This window comes from Nycticebus coucang, chromosome 5, assembly GCF_027406575.1.
Source record: "Nycticebus coucang isolate mNycCou1 chromosome 5, mNycCou1.pri, whole genome shotgun sequence".
Taxonomy (NCBI): domain Eukaryota; kingdom Metazoa; phylum Chordata; class Mammalia; order Primates; family Lorisidae; genus Nycticebus; species Nycticebus coucang.
The window spans coordinates 134,657,285-134,675,664 of NC_069784.1; the positions used below are offsets into that span (position 1 = coordinate 134,657,285).

Here is an 18,380-nt window from a genome sequence, read left to right on the forward strand (position 1 = left end):
GTAGTCATATGGAGCTGCCCAGCTCCCTGCCATGTAGGCCTTCCCCCTGGGGTTGCTGGTTCCATTGAACTGATCAAGGGAAAGAAACTCCCAGCAAGGTAGACGTTATAATCTGTGACATAATCACAATATGTCGTCCACGATACTGGCTGTTCACAAGCAAGTCACAGAAACTGCCACATTGAGCTGAGCGGCGGGGTCAGAGGTCGGCCTGCCTTTCTTCTTGCCCCCTTCACCTTGGAAGGTGCATGTTGAACTGAGGGGCCAGTTTGGGGTCCTTGGGGCCCTGTGCTCACTGCTGTCACAGCCCAGGTGATTGATCCTTTGCACGTCTGTCTCCTCCACTGGACGGTAAGGTGCTTGGAGCTGAGGACTGTCACATTTCTATGTCCCAGGGACAGGAGTGTGGGTCGTCGGGGCTTGAGGAGCCTGTGACTGCCAAGCAACCTGTTTGCCCTTCTTTGTTTGTCTGGCGTTTGAGTTCCTCAGTAGATAATCTCCCAGGGGAGCCCTGAAGAGACTGCGGGGTGGGGTGGGAGGCTGCCACCCTGCTCTCGGCCCTGGCCCTGCGGGGGACTCTGGCTTTCTCAGGGTTTGGGCCTTGCCGGTGGGCTCTCCTGGCAAAGCACAGAGAAGGCAGGCGGCCTCATGCCTTCCACCCCCGCTCTGAGGCCGGTGCTGCGGGTGAAAGATTATTTCTAGTTGGATATATTCCAGCCTTATCGTACTTGGCCAGCCATTTGATTTCAAAACACCCCTTTTCAAAGATCTTTAAGTGAGACGTTGCACCGGCCACTGTAGCCAGAGCAGGGCTGGCCCCGCTGAGGCTGCTGACCCATCATGCCTACCGTGGATGACATTCTGCAGCAGGTTGGGGAATTTGGCCGGTTCCAGAAGCAAGCCTTCCTGACCCTATGTCCACTCTCGGCGGCCTTGGCACCCATCTATGTGGGCATCGTCTTCCTGGGCTTCACCCCTGACCACCACTGTCGCAGCCCTGGAGTGGCCGAGCTGAGCCAGCGCTGCGGCTGGAGCCCCGCGGAGGAGCTGAACTACACGGTGCCTGGCCCGGGAGCCGTGGGTGAGGCCTTCCCTGGCCAGTGCAGGCGCTACCAGGTGGACTGGAACCAGAGCACCCTGGGCTGCGTAGACCCCCTGGCCGGCCTGGCTGCCAACAGGAGCCTCCTGCCGCTGGGCCCCTGTGAGCACGGCTGGGTGTACGACACGCCCGGCTCCTCCATCGTTACAGAGGTGAGAGCCCATCAATGAGATGAGAACAGGCTCTGCATTTTGAGTAACATGGGGGTTCAGCACAGACGAAATGGACAGCAAACCCTACATGACTCAGTGTCTCATCAGGGAGGAGGGAGGAGGGCCGTGCTTGTCCTGCGCGTGGCGGTGTCTGGCTGTGCCATGCATGCTCTGCATTCTTGTCTGGTTTGATCTTCCACAAACTCTGGGGGTTTGAGGAGGACCCTGAGGCCCAGAGGGTCCAGGAGACACCATCCTGCAGGGAGGCTAGGGGTCCTCTCCTCCCGCCCCTTGGGCCTCTCCTACATGCCAAACCCACATTGCACTGGCTACCCACTCTTAATATTGTGGGGCCCCCCATCCTACACTTGAGAGTGATGCTGGGTGAGCTTAACGGTGGTTCTAGGGGGCTGGGAATCGCCCTGGCTTTGAAGTCAGACCGTCCGATCCCAGCCATGCCCCTCCCTCACTGAGCGACACCAGGTAGCTGCTGTGCTTCTCTGAGCCCCTGGTGTCCTTGTAGGTGGGGGAAGATGTAACCTCCCATGGGCTGGGGGTGCTCGGCCAAGGCCTGTGAATCTTCACACAGCATGCGGTTCCCTTTGGCCTGTGGGACAGATCAATGGCATTGAAGGGGCCTTGCTTGGGAGGTTAATTGGTTATTAGAGCCTTTTGCTTTGAGAATCCTTTAGGAAGAAGTGCTGCCAGGGTTTTTTCCATCATGCGGCCTTGTGAAAGTGTTGTACTGTGACCAATGTGGGCGCCTGATCAACTAGCGAAGCCACCGGCCAAAGCAGCTTGGGTTTGGTGTGGGCGCCCCCAAACTGAAACACCAGGCCGCGGGCCCTCCCCCATCCTTCCCAACTGTCCACCACCCCATGCTCCCCCAGGCTTGGGGGGGTCTCGTGGGTTTCCTTGCATCCTCTTTTCCCTTTCCTTAGTGGCTTCAAGTGGTGACATGTCTAGGGCTATTTCTGGAGGAAAGCCCAAGGTCCTCTCCCACTCCTGGCCCAATCAGTGCTCTTGGTGGGCAGATGAGGTAGTGGTGTGACCTGATTTACATGCTGCTGAACAGACATCTGCTCAGGGCATCCTCCAATGACAGACAACAAATTCGGTGACTCACCTTCCGGCATTCCCACTGGACAGGTGAATATTCTTGAAAGCAGGGCAAGAAGGGGATGTATTTGTTCTCTGGGACAGAAACTTCATGAAAGGATAAGATGACAATGTTCACCCCTCCACTCACCACCAATGCACTCAGCAAGCATGTTCTAAGCCTCCCTCTGTCCAGCAAGCGTGATGCTGCAAGGGAAGGAGGCCATGAGGTTCCTCCCAGAGGTTCTCAAACTTTTTAAACAGGGGGCCAGTTCACTGTCCCTCAGACCGTTGGAGGGCCAGACTATAGTTTAAAAAACAAAGCTATGAACAAATTCCTATGCACACTGCACATATCTTATTTTGAAGTAAAAAAACAAAACAGGAACAAATACAGTCACACCGCCTCATGTGGCCTGCGGGCCGTAGTTTGAGGACCCCTGCTTCAAGGCAGTCTCACGAGTGGGAGTGCGGTGGTGAGAGTGAGCCCAGCGTCCAGTTAATGTGGTGAGTGCTGTGAGCAGGGTGCGGAGGGACCAGTGGGAGGGAAAGATCTCAGCTGTTGAGCTGCTCCTGGGTGTCTTCCTGGAGGAGGTGGCATTTGAGCTGAGCCTTAGGTGGTATTTTGACAGGCAAGGAGAGGAAACAGGTGGTGGTGGGGAAATTCTAGGTCTGGGGAGAGTTTGAACTGAGGTTCAAGGTAGAGGCGCTTTTGTTCCACTCAGGAACAGGGAGTTGTCAAACTGATTGGAATCGGGGTCCTGTAGAGAAGTCACAGGTAGAGGGTTGATGGCATCTCACCTGGGGCCAGCCCACAGAGTCCTTAGTACAGGACTGCCAGATAAAATGCAAGATGCCCAGCCACACTTGAATTTCAGATAATACCGTTTTATAGGATAATCGCATCCCAGCTGTTGCATCACATTTAATGCTGGTCACTGTGACTAGGGATGCAAATATTGCATGGAACATACAGTTTAAAAAAACCCTTGTTTATCTGAAGTTCAGATTTAACTGGCCACCCTGTTTTTATTTGCTAACTCTGGAAAAGACCTTAGTCTTATTTAGGCAGAGGAGGAAGACTCTCCCTGCTGGGTCTCATGAATGGGGAAGGCAGGGCAGTGGGGAACTGGAGCTTCAGGACAGGTAGGGAGGCTTGTGAGGAGGCCATGAAAAGAGCCCTCCTGGGAATGTGGATGTCAAGGTTGTCATGAGCATAAAAGGAAGAAATGGCGTAAAAGGTGCAGACATTGCCCAGGCTAGGGAGAAGGACCGGCTTGGTGGAGGGCTCTGGCCTGGGGGTGGGGGATGGGAGAGCAGAGTGCTGAGAGCCGGGCTGGGAACCCAGCAGAGGCAGTCATGTGGGCAGGTGGAGGAGCCTGAAGAGGTGACCAGCAGTGGCAGCAGGAATGGGGGTAGGGACAGCCTCAAGGAACCCAAGAAGGTCTTAGGATGGCTTGGATGTGACAGCTAAAGAGGAGGCTTTATTTTTTTATTTTATTTTTTTAAATTTCGGGTTATTATGAAGGTACAATGAGATCATGATATTTATTTATTTATTTTTTTTTTGTAGAGGCAGAGTCTCACTTTATGGCCCTCGGTAGAGTGCCGTGGCCTCACACAGCTCACAGCAACCTCCAACTCCTGGGCTTAAGTGATTCTCTTGCCTCAGCCTCCCGAGCAGCTGGAACTACAGGCGCCCGCCACAACGCCCGGCTATTTTTTGGTTGCAGTTTGGCCGGGGCCGGGTTTGAACCCGCCACCCTCGGTATATGGGGCCGGCGCCCTACCGACTGAGCCACAGGCGCCGCCCTAGGTCATGATATTTAAATTTGTTAGGTAGAGTGCCTCTTGTAGTTGTGTCCTGCACCCCAAAGGTGTGCCACACATCCCTGCCTGTGTTCCTTAGGTGGGAGCACACCAATAAACCACACGCCCCAAGGAGGGGACTTTACATGACCCCAAGGCGTAGAGCCTTGCTGAGGATTTTGAGGATCCTGGTTTCATTGACAGAGATCTTGAAGAGGTTTTAGGAGAGAGTTCACTCTGGGCCATGCTGAGTTTGCGGGGTGGCGGTACTCAAAGGCGATCAGAAGCTTGGGTCGGTGGGCAGGAGGGCAGCAGGTGGGAATTGCCCCCCACTCCAGTTGCCTCTTCCCACTGCTTCCCGGCTCCTCAACCCAAAATGAATATTAATGTAGGAGAATTAATATTTGTGATTTGTTTATTGCTGCAGAACTAATTTTTAACTTGGCTTTCCTTTGGACATTGGAACTGGCTTAAAGGCGAATGCGCTAACTTGTTTGAACACCAACTTTTACTCCCAGCCCAAAGTTTAGGAGCTGAGGTCATGAGGTCCATTGGGAGGGACTGTGGATGTCCCCTGACTTCTGACTCACCTATCAAGAGGTTGGGGGCTATCGGCTTTGCACACAGTCCTGGGGCTAGTTGGCAGTCGGGGCATTTCAGGGAGAGTGGCAGGAACACCTTATAGAGACACTTGCAGATGTTAGAAAGAAAACCGAAGAACTAAAAACAAATACAATATTGGCCAAGGAGGGAATAAGCTGAGGCCCAGGGGTGACGGGTTCATGCCTCTCCCTGTGCCTCTCCTGCAGCAGACACAGATCATTGTCTTGGTGATGTGGGTGGAGCCTGCAAAGAAACAGTTGGGCAGTCGGACATATGGCCCTTGGCACAGCCAGATAACCCCAGGAAAGAGCTGTCCCCACACGCTCTGATGCTGAGCACCAGTGAAGCAGACCCAAGCAAGCCCAGGCTAAGGAATTGTACCTGGGCCTGGGCACCTGGGAGAAGCACCGTGGAGCAGGTGTGTTTGAAGCTGGATTTTAAAGGAAATAAATATTGGGATTGGTGGAGAGAATGAGAGTGACACTGAGCAGCAGCTTGTCACCCACCCCCACAGCTGAACCACCCAAGGGCACAAGTCTGAATTAGTGCAGGAGACAGTTAACAGGAGTTGACACACCAGTCTTTGACAACCAGGAGGCAATGCAGACTTTTACCTGTATTTCAGGGTAAAAGCACTCATGTCAAGGAACTAAGCCTCTGATCAGACAGAACCCAGCCTGGCCGAGGTCAGAGTCCCTGAGGCTCTGAGGAGTTGGCCCCAGAGTGGGGACAGGGGTGTGGCTCAAACTGGCAACTTTAAGAGTTTTGGGGGAGCAGATAACAAACCTCAGTCTTTTTAAATGAAATGGTTGATGATTTACCAAAGTAGTTTTCAGATGATGGATCACCTTTGATGTTCACAGAGCCCTTGAGTGTGATGGAAAATCAGGGGCCGTGTGCTATTTCAGATTGGGAAACTGAGGCCCAGAACTGCTAGGGGACTGGTGGCCGTCACAGCCCACATAGGTGCAGCTATGAATCCGAAGTAGATAGAGCCGTGCAGAGAGGTGGGGCAGGGAAGAAAAGATGTGTCCCTGACACCACCCAGAAGGGGCCTCAGTCCGTCCCCTCCAGCCTCTGCTCTGTCTGCAGTGCAGCCTTCTTTCTGCTCCGTCAGCTCTGATGAGAGCCTCTCCTATAAGAACAGGTGTGTGCCTGATGCTCTGTCCCAGGGAAGGGGGGGCTCTCCAGATACCCCTCCCTGCTCTTCTTCCTCAAAGGCCTCTAACCCCATGAGCACCTGCCTTCTCCAAAACCCCAGACAGAGCAGGCCCTTCCCCAGCAGGCCACAACCTGTCTTTCCCTCTGTTTTCTCCCCTGGGTCCCTCCCCTATCCTGTCTCTTGGCCCATGGGACTGCCAAGTCTCTTTCTACCCACATACCATGCAGGGATGCCAGCTGCCTTCAAGACACCCTGACTGTCTCTGCTCCCCTCTTTTCGAGTTGTCACAGCTCCAACAGTGGCAATGGCATGTTTGTAATTATTGGCAGAATTTATTTAATTAAATATATAATAATTAATATGATGAAGGATCTTTGATCAATTCTGGAAAACACATTTCTTTTGCTACATTTCTGTTTTTGGAACATTGCTTGGCTCTATTCCTTGTTAGAAAACTTAACTAGCAGCCACGTCTCTTTTGAGGATGGGTTCACGCCCCTCCCCTGTGCCTCATTCCCTTTACCAAAGACATTTTGTCCTTTGATAACCAACTATCAAGGGCAAGGCACTTGACAACAACCTCCTTAATTAATACATGATAAAACGATACAAGGCTTTAGGAATACAGTCACCCTTGCACAACATGGGGGGTGGGGTGCCAGGCACCTGTTTCTCATGTGGTTGAAAATCCACGTGTAACTTTGACCCTCCAAATTCTTAACTGCAAATAGCCGGCTGTGTGCCTTACTGATAACATCAATTAAACATACATGGATTATATGCTGTATTATGAAAGTACACTAAAGAAAAGAAAATGTAGCCAGGTGCAGAGGCTCACTCCTGTAATCCCAGCACTCTGGGAGGCAGGTGGATGACTTGAGCTCAGGCGTTCATGATCAGCCTCAGCAAGAGCAACACTTGTCTCTATTAAAAATAGAAAACTAGGCTCGGCACCCGTGGCTCAAGCGGCTAAGGCGCCAGCCACATACACCTGAGCTGGCGGGTTTGAATCCAGCCTGGGGCCCGCCAAACAACAATGACAGCTGCAACCAAAAAATAGCTGGGCGTTGTGGTGGGTGCCTGTAGTCCCAGCTACTTGGGAGGCGGAGGCAGGAGAATCGCTTAAGCCCAGGAGTTGGAGGTTATTGTGAGCCGTGTGATGCCACGGCACTCTACTCAGGGCAACAGCCTGAGGCTCTGTCTCAAAAAAAAAAAAAAAATAGAAAAATAGCTGGGCATTGTGGCTGGTGCCTATAGTCCCAACTACGTGAGAGGCTGAGGCAAGAGGATTGCTTGGGCCCAAGAATTTGAGGTTGCTGTGAGCTGTGACGCCACAGCACTCTACCCAGGGTGACAGAGTGACTCTGTTTCAAAAAAAAGAAGAAGAAAGGAAAAAAAGACTGTGCAAGAAAATCATAAGAAGAAAAAATAGACTCGCTGTTGATGAAGTGGAAGTGTGCGCCACAGAGGTCTTCATCGCCTTCGCCTTCGTGTTGAGAGGGCTAGAGAGGAGGAGGCAGGGGAGGGGCGATGTTGCTGTTTCAGGGGCAGCAGAAGAGGTTGGAAGAGATGGAAGGAGCCGGGCACGCTCGGAGAAAACACTCCACACCTCAGTGGCCTGTGCAGTCAGACCTGTGTTGTCCAAGGCTCAACCGTATGTTGATATTTACAAAGTGATTCTCCAGAGAAAGCTCCTTGAGAGCCCCGGGATGCCAAGTTTGGTGAAAGGCATCCCCTTGGCCTGGAGGAGGATGGAGAGGTGTGGCACTGACTCACACTCTCTTCTCTTTGTGGTTCCTCCCGCATGGTGTGACTGCAGTTCAACATGGTGTGTGCTGACGCCTGGAAGCTGGACCTCTTCCAGGCCTGCGTGAACCTGGGCTTCTTCCTCGGCTCCCTGGCCATGGGCTACATTGCAGACCGGTATGTAAAGGCTGGTCTCATGAGATGTGCCCTCAGTGCCCTGAGGAGAGGGGGCTCTGGAGGACAGTGGTGCGAGAACATGGCCAGCTGGAGCTCCTTGCAGACACAAGCAGGGATGGGTGATAGCAGCTCACGCTCTGGGCCACTGGAGGATTCAGGAGGGAGGAAGGAACCCTGCTGAGCTCAGAGGGCAGGGGGAGTGCTCAGAGCTGCCTGCAGGTTGGACAGGTGGGGGAGGCTGAGAGGAGGGTGGGCAAAGCCAGGCTTTATGCTTCGAGCAAGTGTAGGGTTGGGGTGGGAGCATGTGGGTTGGGAGTGGGATTTCTGCTGCTGCTGTTTGGAGGGGAACGGGGTAGGGGGCAGGAGTCCAGCTCAGCTGTGTGAGGTGATGTGTTGGGAGTGGCCCGCAGCGTGCATGTGCAGAGATACCTGGGCGGTGGTTGGGTGTGTGAGTTGAGCTCAGGAGAGAGCTCTGGGCTGGGACTTGCCATCAATAGCTGGTGTTTAAGGTGATGTGTGGTGTCTGAGACAGGCTAGGAGTGGGGGTGGGGGGAGCTTCAGCTTGTGGCAGCCGGTAGGGAAGAAGGTGCCAGCAAAGGACACTTAGATGAAATGGCAGCAAGACGGAAGGGCAGCTCTTCTCTGGGGGCTGTGAACATGAGGAGGGGTGCTCAGACTCTGGGGATGTGGAGGCCATGGGTGCCCGATACAATAGAAAAACGGAGATGAGAAGTGGATTCGTGTGTGTGGCCAGCTCTTTACTCAAGCTGGCTGTGGGGGACAGCAGAGTGGGCACAGCTGGGGTGTCCAGGGTGGGGACAAGCCGTGGTGGAGGGAACTGGAGGATTCAGGAGGGGGGAAGGAACCCTGCTGAGCTCAGAGGGCAGGGCGGTCTCCATGGGAGACAAGGGTAGCTGAGGGCAGCACATCTTGGTCAGGACTGGACACTCGGGGGAGCAGTTTCCCTGTGTCCATAGGCGATGAGGGCCCTTACAGGCCGGTGTGGGGCGGTGCTGGGAAGTGGGGAAGGCCTGAGGCAAGAGAACAAGAAGCAGATGAGTGAAGCGGGTTTGGGGACAGGCAGAGAGGACAGGGCAGGCCCTGCCAGGCCAGCCAGGAGATGAGTTCGCCCGGTTTCCTCATGACTTTCCAAGAACGTGGGATGTCTTTGAAAAGGTGAAGCCCACATTGTGTGATGCTGGTGTGGGACTTCAGCAAACAAACTGTCCATTTCATTGAGGCAAAAAGGAGGAGAAAGACGATCTTTGTTCATTGCACTAGTGGGGCTGAATATTTTCACAGAAAGGCTTCTATGACCTTGTAAGAGAAACTGTGTGAGGGAAGAACTGTTTTTTTGCATGCCCCGTTTACTCCAGTTACGAATAACATGATCTATTAAATAGTAAGGTCCAGGAGAGGACAGAGTGGGGACAGGAGAGGCTGCAGGCCAACCTCCTCCTGAGAGCAGCCAGGACTCCTCACAGGGACTGGCAGGAGCTGCAGAGATTTGGGGGAACACTGGCCGGGGTAGTGCTGTCCCGACAGCCCCCTCGGGACAACAGTTGTCCCTCAAAACCTCAGTTGTCCCCCAGGACAGCAGTGATCCCTCGGACAGCTGTGTGATGGGCCTCCCACAGGGACCCTCGGCATCCCATCGTGCCTCTGACCCCTTCCCATCTCCTGTCTCTGTAGTTTCGGCCGCAAGCTGTGTCTCCTGAGCACTGTGCTGGTGAATGCCATCGCGGGGGTGCTCATGGCCCTGGCGCCCAACTACGTGTCCATGCTGCTCTTCCGTCTGCTGCAGGGGCTGGTCAGCAAGGGCAGCTGGATGGCTGGCTACACTCTGAGTAACTATGCCCGGGCCCCAGGCTGCCTGGATTTTAGTGAATGGCAGAGGTCAGGTGGCAGGTGGAGTGGGAGGGGCTTCTGGGGAATCCCTCAGTAGCACTGGTAACTGGGACGCTGCTGTGTGATTCGGGCAGAGAGGTGATCACTTAGTTTGGCGCTTCCACCTCAACTAATCTGTTTGGGAAATGAAACATTGGTGGTGGGAGGGGGTGCAGGAAGCAGAGACAGGTGGGAAAACATTTTATCACCTTAAATTCTTAAAAGAAATTTCTCACAAGAAATAAAACAAACTCCATTGGTCTGAACGGTATTCCAGGGTTAGGAAAGAAAACCTAAGATGAAATAAGAGGAGAGATAAACATTGTGATTTTTTAAAAGGTTGAAATGTAAGTAGTTCTATTATCCTCTTTTTTTTCTTTTCCCTTTCCCTTTCTTTTTCTTTTCTTTTCTTTCTTTTTTTTTTTTTTTGAGGCAGAGTCTCACTCTGTTGCCCCAGGCTAGAGTGCTGGGGCGTCACAACTCACAGAAACCTCAAACTCCTGGATTCATGTGATCCTTTTGCCGCAGCCTCCCTAGTAGCTGGGACTACAAGTGCCTGCCATGATGCCTGACTAATTGTTCTATTTCTGGTAGAGACAGGGTCTCCCTCTTTCTCAGGCTGGTCTTGAACTCCTGAGCTCAAGCAATCCACCTGCCTCAGCCTCCCAGATGGCTAGGATTACAGGTGTGAGCCACTGGGCCCAGCCTGTTAGCCTATTTCCCCTTTCAAATATTCCATGAAGGGTGATAGGAAACAAAACATCCTTCTTGGAGGAAAGTTGTTCTCTCCTAAGTCACCTGTACTCCCCCAAGCCCAGGGATGGGGACCCAGACAGCAGTGAGGATGATCCATGTTCCTGTTCATTTGCGGAAAAGAGAAAAGCAACAGCCATGTCTCATCACCTTTGAAGACAACATCCTCGCACTTGGCATCACTTTTCTGAGACATAGTTTGCTAGGGACAAGAGAACACACAGTTCCTGCCTTTAGAAGCTGTGAGCTCACTGGCTCGGTCCAGTGGGTTGAGCCTATACACAGAGGCGGGCTGGGATTCACCTGGCTCAGAGCAACCCCTCCACCCTCAGCTCTCCTATCCCCTCCCTGTGTCACTTTCTGTCCCCCACAGCACACATCCCATCATCACACAGCACAGAGTTCACCCACCGTGATACAGATCGCCTGCCCTTTCTCTCCTATGTCTGAAGCATTTGCACACCTAGAACAGGGCCAGGACCTGACCCAGCTCTCAAAGACATTTGCTAAATTAGTGAACACCGGGGTCCTAAAAGGTTTCCTTGCTCAGTCTGGAGCTTCTGGAGACAGGCTCTGGGGGACAGGGGCAGTGGGCTGAGTCCTGAGGAATGGGGAGAAGACAGAAGGGGCAAGTCAAGAACTGCCAGGGGACAGAGCAGGCTGGGGAGCCCTTGGAGCCTCCAGCCGACTGGGGAGGGGACACAGGGAAGACAGTGGCACTTGAGCATGGCGTAGTTTAGGGAAGGACACAGGACACAGGAGAGAATTCTGAGGGCAGGTGGGCAGGGGTGAGACGTGAGGCCCACATGACGACCCTATGTCCTGTTGCAGTCACAGAGTTTGTTGGCTTGGGCTACAGAAGGACAGTGGCAATCCTGTACCAGATGAACTTCACGGTGGGGCTGGTGCTCCTGGCGGGACTGGCCTACGCCATCCGTCACTGGCGCTGGCTGCAGCTGGCCGTCTCCCTGCCCACCTTCCTCTTCCTGCTCTACTACTGGTAAGGCCTTTCCTCCGGCCAGTGGCCACTCTCTGCTCCACTCTGCGTCCTCGCACGGCGCCAGGCATGAGGCCTAGGGCTGCCCCGGAGCCCAGTGCTTCTCCTGCTTCCCTTGTGCCAGTTGGGTTTTTCCTCCTTATGTGGGGAGCTCACCTCAGACAGAGGCTCTTTAAACTCATGTTTTCTATAGGTAAAGGCAAGCCATGCTAAAAGCTGCACAAAAATTCTGAAAAATGCAGGCTGGCTGTGCATCGTGGGGCCTCAGAATGTGCACCTTCTGGACACACTTGGCCAAGCTGAACGCGAGAGATGGGCCTGGGTGGGTCAGCCTTGCTCCCGGCGGGTCAGCTTTGCTCCTGGTGAAGGAGGCAGCTTTCCTGTGTTCAGTGGCCTGAGGATATCTGGGGATAATCTATGAAAAAAGTGGCCAGGAGGTTGAGAAGTTGGGAGGAGTTTTACCCCTGACAGCCCCTGGAGTGTCCCGCAGTGCTGCTGACCTTAGGTCACCCCGTGGTCCTCTCTGTCCTCTTCCTTTTCCCCTGCTCTCTGTCTTCCCCTCCCACGTTTTTATTATTATAGTAAAATTGGTATTATCATCACAGTCCTGAAATACTCTCACCTAGCCACATATTCATATTAATAGCAGGCATTTGACTTTGGTTGAATGAATGAATGTCAGGACTACTGGATATAGTGTCCTCCGCATAATGGGCACCCTGGGCCATCGCAGCTCAGAGCCAGAACAAATGAGGTGTTATCTCACTAACTGTTGACACAGATCTGCTTCTCTTGGGGGGAGGAAGGCGGGACCACAGACAGAAAGCTCTCATCCTGGTACCTTTTGTCACTGTTGTGCTGAGAGCTAATCTCATCTGTGGGTAACGCTGGAGTTAACCCAATCTCTCTAAACAAAATCTGGCCTCTAAGAGTTGTACTTGACAGAGGAGCCTGTGCCCTCCTTGTCAGGGTGAAACAAGCCCCCCGCGCCCCTCAGTGGGAAGTGAACCCCCTGCCAGGTGAAGTCTTGATGGTCAGGCAGGATGAGGCCATGTCTGTGAGTTTTCAGAAGACCTTTATGCCAGAGTCCCAGTCTTTTCAGTCCTGACAGTCTTGTTCCATTTGAAATAAATAGCGTGGCATTGATCTGATTTTAAAAGAAAGTAAATTCATCTTATTTTGTATGCAGGGCGCACAGTGCTTCCCTTGTGGTCTTTAAATCTTATCAGTAAGGCCCTAAGATAGGAGTGACCCACAGAGCTCCCCCATGGGCCATGTGGCCAGCGCACAACAGCCTTGGATGTTCACCCACCGGCTGCTTGAGGAATTTCAGTCCTGCGTGAGGATGGCAGGCCACCCTGACCAATAGCATCACTCTCCTCAGGGCTTAAAGTCAGGTGAATTCTGGCAAAAAAGCCACGTAGTGCTGAACCGTGTCTGCAGGTGCGTACCGGAATCCCCTCGATGGCTGTTATCACAAAAGAGAAACACTCAAGCGATAAAGATAATGGAACACATCGCCCAAAAGAATGGGAGACTGCCTCCTGATGACTTAAAGGTGACAAAGGCAGGAAGGGGCTTCCTCATGCCACTGAATCTGGGGGGTGGGTTCATGATTCAGAAGATGCCTCTGGGGCCAGCTGGGAGGCAGTAGGGTCCTTGGCTCTGGTGCTCCTGGAGGTTCCCAGGGACACTCCACTCACTGCATCTGGGACGGTGTTAATGCTCTGGCCACCCCGCCAGGTGCTCTCTCTTGAAGAGGATGTCACAGAGAAGCTGAGCCCCTCCTTTGCAGACCTGTTCCGCACCCCTGGCCTGAGGAAGCACACCTTCATCCTGATGTACCTATGGTGAGCCCATCCCCTGCACACTTCCCAGGGCTGTGGCGGGTTTTCCCAGACAGCGGGGTGCAAATTCAAGACAGTGGAATAATTCAAATGGGAAAAGAGAAGGGTGAAAGGGGATTTTAATATGCTGTTGAATAGCCAAAGAATTATTTCTTCCTGGGCGGTGCCTGTGGCTCAATGAGTAGGGTGCCAGCCCCATATGCCGAGGGTGGCGGGTTCAAACCCAGCCCCGGCCAAACTGCAACAACAACAAAAATAAATAAATAAAAGAAAAATCTTTAAAAAAAAGAAATTTCTTTAAAAAAAAAAAAGAATTATTTCTTCCTTGAGAATTGGCTAATGGGGAAAAGGCTTCTTTTTAGTAAGAAGGAGGGGAGGTCAACAGTGAGATGGGCGAAAGATGATAAAGGGGTTCTGAGGCTGGTTCAGCCCACGCCGTCTCACTGCTGGAAACAGCCAAGCTGTGACTCGCTGTCAGAAGACGAGTGACAGCTCAGTGGCTCCTGGTGCTTTCAAGGAGGACGTTTCTTCCTTCACCTCTAAAGACCAATGGCCCCTACCTGTGCATTTATCACCCACCAGTCAAAAACTCACCCACATACCCCTGTGTGCTCTGGGTTCTGCGTCCTCTCCCAGAATCCTCCTCTGTGCCCTCAGGAGACACTGGGTCAGCTCCTCAACAGAAGGGCTTTCTCCTTAACCTGCACCCTGGACCTTCTCTCTCCCACAACACTGGTCTGCACTTGCACAGAAGGTTTGACTGGAACAGAGCTGGAGCTAGTAGGGCATGCCCGGCATGTAGCAGCCCCTCGGTAAATGTTTGCTGGAAGTTGAATGGAGAACCAGTGCTCCACAGACTCCATCCAGACTGGTTGCCAGGCTCCCTGGGCCCTGTCCTGACTCCCCGTCCCCCACCTGCCTCAGTATTTGTCCAGGGGTCCTGGGCCCATCGGCATGCTGGCCCCGAGCCTTTGCAGACAGCCCCTTACCTGGCAGATTTTCACAGACACTCAGTATTCCATTCAGTGACACCCTTGGGGTGGAGGCCCGGACCATAACTGAGGAAATATCATTTGCTGGGGGACCCTGCTTAGTCCCTGCCTCTCCAAGAGACTCCTCTGTGCTCTAACCACCCACCACGGACCTTTGGTGAATTCCGTCAGCTCTGTCTTGATGACATCTCCTGATCTGCCCACAGCTCGGCGCCCTTGTGGGGCCTGGTGTATCATCTCCTGCCCACGTGTCTGCAGGTGCCTTCCAGCGAGTCCCTGGCTGTCACCCTGCCCCTCAGGCAACACTGCACAAAGGTGGCATAGCAGGCCCTTGCTGCTAGACAGACCTACCTCTCCCCTGCTCATGCCCCCATGGGCTTCCTAATCCACCAAGGACAAAGCCAAATGCTTTTTGGTGCCTATAAGCCCTTCCCCAGGTCTGTCCCTGGACACCTTTCCTGCCATCCTACCACTTTCCTCGCTGCAACTCCAAGGCCTGTGTGACCTCCAAAAAGGCCTTAATCTCTCTGTGACTCGGTTTCCTTGTCAGCAGTGGGAGTCATAGTACACATCTCCTGGGTGTGCTGGGAGAATTAGTGAGGTCATCTGTGTGAGGACTCAGACCGGGGTCTGGGGACAGTACAGGAGATGCTCAAGCACCAGTTGTCACCTTCCTTTATTTTAATATGTGCGTGCAATTCAGGGATCTGCCCAGAGGTGGCAGTCCTGCACATTCGTAACCTGGTCTGTGGCCAGGACAAACGGACGCCTTCCTCTTACCGCAGTCTCGCTCCCTGTAGTAGGTGAGTGTTTCTGTTTAATTGGCTAAGCGGCCTGGTTGGGGGTGGGGGCTACTCAGGTTTCGCTAAACCCACTAAGCTGCAGGCAAGTGCCCTCCTTCTTGTTCTCTTGACCCTTTGGGCTAGTCAGGAATTATTTAGAACTAGAGATTCCCAGGGCTTCTCTGTGCAAGGAGGACTATTAGTTAGAAATAGCACCTGTGATCTCAGCTTTGACGCTCATAGGCAGCTTGCATGCTGGGGTAAGAATAACTTATTATCCAACAAAATCTTTTCTCACAGTATAAACACCAATATGATTATGAAAGGTTTTATGCTTCCAAAGTGTCCCCAAAAAGTGACACATGGATGCTCTACATTTTGGCTGGAGTGAGAGTGGTTTAGCTGGGCCTCACTGAGCAGGGCTGCACGGTCTGTGATGTTGCTGGGTTTTCTTCCAATGTGCGTTTCCGGGGCGGGATTGGGTGCACGAAGAGCACCCACCTACCATGTGGGGGAGGGAGCGCTCTGTGCACTTGGAAAGACTCAGCTCTGTGGGGCTCTGGATGACTTTGAAAGGTGGTGCTGATGATGATGACGATGGTGACGGTGACAGTAAGAGCTCGTCTTTACTGAGCATGTACCATGGGGCGCAACTACTGTAGGCACTTTTGTCCACGAACTCAGTGAGTATTCATGACGAACTGATGTGGTAGGTGCTATGTTGTTACTATTCCACGGAAGGATGAGGGAACTGGCTTGGTGCCCGTAGCTCAGTGAGTAGGGCTTCGGCCACATACACTGAGGCTGGCGTGTTTGAGCCCGGCCTGGGCCTGCTAAACAACAATGACAACTGCAACCAAAAAAATAGCCAGACATTGTGGCAGGTGCCTATAGTCCCAGCTACTCGGGAGGCTAAGGCAAGAGAATAGCTTAAGCCCAAGAGTTTGAGGTTGCTGTGAGCTGTAATGCCACAGCACTCTGCTGAGGGAGGGTGACTTAGTGAGACTCTGTCTCAAAAAAAAAAAAAGGATGACGGAACTGAGGCCCAGAGAAGTTAGTTAACCTGCTCAAGGTCACACAGCTCACCAAGCAGTCTTACATCTGAACCTTCTCTCTGACCTACTGCCACCTCCCTCTACCTCCTGTGGCGCTAGGTGAGGTTGTGTGTGAAGTGCCTGGTGCAGGGCCAGACACCTAAGCATACAGCAAACAGCAGGAGATGTGGGGGTGTCTCCTAGTAGTCACACTCTCACATCTGTCATGAAGGACATTTCCCGTCTAGGACACTCTTCCCGACTTGCGGTCCCCCCTCCTCATATCGCTCTAGGACATTCTGTACCACGTGACACACTGCTTCTCTCCAGCTGGTGGGAGAATTCTTGGTAACTCTCTGCTCTTCCGCAGACCTTGCCTTTGACTGGAACTCCCTGTTTGCTCAGGTTCTCCTGCTCTGTGGTCTATCAGGGCCTCATCATATACATGGGTGCCACCAGTGGGAACCTCTACCTGGATTTCTTTTACTCTGCTCTGGTTGAATTCCCTGCAGCCTTCGTCATTCTCGTCACCATTGACCGTGTCGGCCGTCGCTACCCGTTGGCTGTGTCACATCTGGTGGCAGGCGCAGCTTGCACCATCATGATTTTCATCCCACATGGTGAGTTGTCCACGTTCATCATTTTCCAAGAATTCAAATCCTGGAAATGGTGTTGTCGCTCTTTAATAAGCCTTAGTCTTCAACTCTTTTTTAAATTTTAAACTGAGGTGTAACATACATGTGATGAACAAATTAGAAGCGTCCAACTCAGTCGATGTTGGTATGTGTACACACCTGGGCAGCACGCCCTGGGCAAAGACACAGACCACGTCCAGCACCTCAGAAGGCTCTGTCCTTCCCCTTCACCATCAGTAGTCCCCAGCCCCAGCCCTTGCTAACATCACTACTATCCTGACCTCTGTCTCTGCAGATCATTTATGACTGTTCTTGAACTTCAGATAAATGGAACCATAGCAAATGTACATTTTTTGGTCTCTAATCGCTCCTCATTGCACCTGTGAGATTCATCTATGTTTTCACATGAGAGTGTAGTTTGTACTTTTTAGAAATTATTATGTGACTCGGCACCTGTAGCTCAAGCAGCTAAGGCGCCAGCCACATACACCTGAGCTGGCGGGTTCAAATGCAGCCCAGGACTGCCAAACAACAATGACGGCTGCAACCAAAAAAATAGCCGGGTGTTGTGGTGGGCATCTGTAGTCCCAGCTACTCGGGAGGTGGAGGCAGGACAATGGCTTGAGCCCAGGAGTTGGAGGTTGCTGTGAGCTGTGATGCCACGGCACTCTACCTAGGGCAACAGCTTGAGGCTCTGTCTCCAAAAAAAATATTATTATGCCACATTCATCATGGTGTGAATATCCTACTTTGTAACCATTCCACTGTTGACTGTCACTTGCACAGTTTCCAGCATGTGCCGCCCCTTGGAATTGGATCCATTCCCGCACTTGTCTCTTTGGTCGGTAGACACCTTCCTTTCTTGGGTACACGTCCGTGAGCGCGTTTGCCTGTCAGAGGGAGGCAGAGGTTCAGCTGTAGCAGACAGCGCCATTTCCCACTCCCCAGTAACATGGGAGAGTTTCGATTGCCCGACGTCTTCCCTGACCCTTCTCTTGGCAATGGTGGCCATTTTGGTGGGTGTATACTTTTGTCTGTGGTTCTTACAAACCCAGATAAACCAGGCTGAATTTAAAGAGGTTAACTCTCTTCAGTTTTCATTTGGGTACACACATTTCCTTTCACATTCATTGTTTCTGGAAATGTTGCTAAATAAATACAAAGGCAGATTTGCTACTATCTCAGTTCTTATTGCCTGTGCAGGGACCGCCCTTGTGGTTCAGTGAGTCACTCTGGCAGGCTCTCGAGCAGGGCCTGGTGGAAATGTCCCGGGGAACCTGTGTTCTCAAGACCGAGGCTGTACAGAACAGGCTGGAAATACAGAGGTAGGGAAAGAACCGAGAGGATAGGAAAGGGGGCAGAGTGGATCAGAAACAGATTTTTCTCGTTTTCTCTCCCATCTCCCTATTTCTGGAATCTAGGGCAAGATGTGTCAAATGGGAAGACTTTAAAAAGGGGACAGCAGTAGGGCGATGCCTGTGGCTCAAAGGAGTAGGGCGCTGGCCCCATATGCTGGAGGTGGCGGGTTCAGACCCAGCCCCGGCCAGAAACTGCAAAAAAAAAAAAAAGTGACAGCAGTGAGTACCAATAAAGGGGGTGACGGAGGT

The 18,380-nt window shown here is 52.6% G+C and overlaps 1 protein-coding gene across 3 annotated transcripts in view; it reads left to right on the plus strand.

Annotated features, from left to right (window-relative positions):
- The first annotated feature begins 731 nt into the window (after positions 1–731).
- Positions 732–18,380, plus strand: part of SLC22A1 (solute carrier family 22 member 1) — a 32,249-nt gene continuing 14,600 nt past the window's right edge. For all 3 annotated transcript variants that reach the window (XR_008380160.1, XM_053591429.1, XM_053591430.1), the window contains exons 1-7: positions 732–1,251; positions 7,743–7,846; positions 9,539–9,693; positions 11,318–11,486; positions 12,927–13,041; positions 13,227–13,333; positions 16,544–16,758. Coding sequence is in view for 2 of the 3 variants with exons in the window: in XM_053591429.1 (XP_053447404.1) it covers positions 841–1,251; positions 7,743–7,846; positions 9,539–9,693; positions 11,318–11,486; positions 12,927–13,041; positions 13,227–13,333; positions 16,544–16,758 (1,276 nt within the window). In the remaining variant the exon portion in view is untranslated. The remainder of the gene's footprint in view (positions 1,252–7,742; positions 7,847–9,538; positions 9,694–11,317; positions 11,487–12,926; positions 13,042–13,226; positions 13,334–16,543; positions 16,759–18,380) is intronic.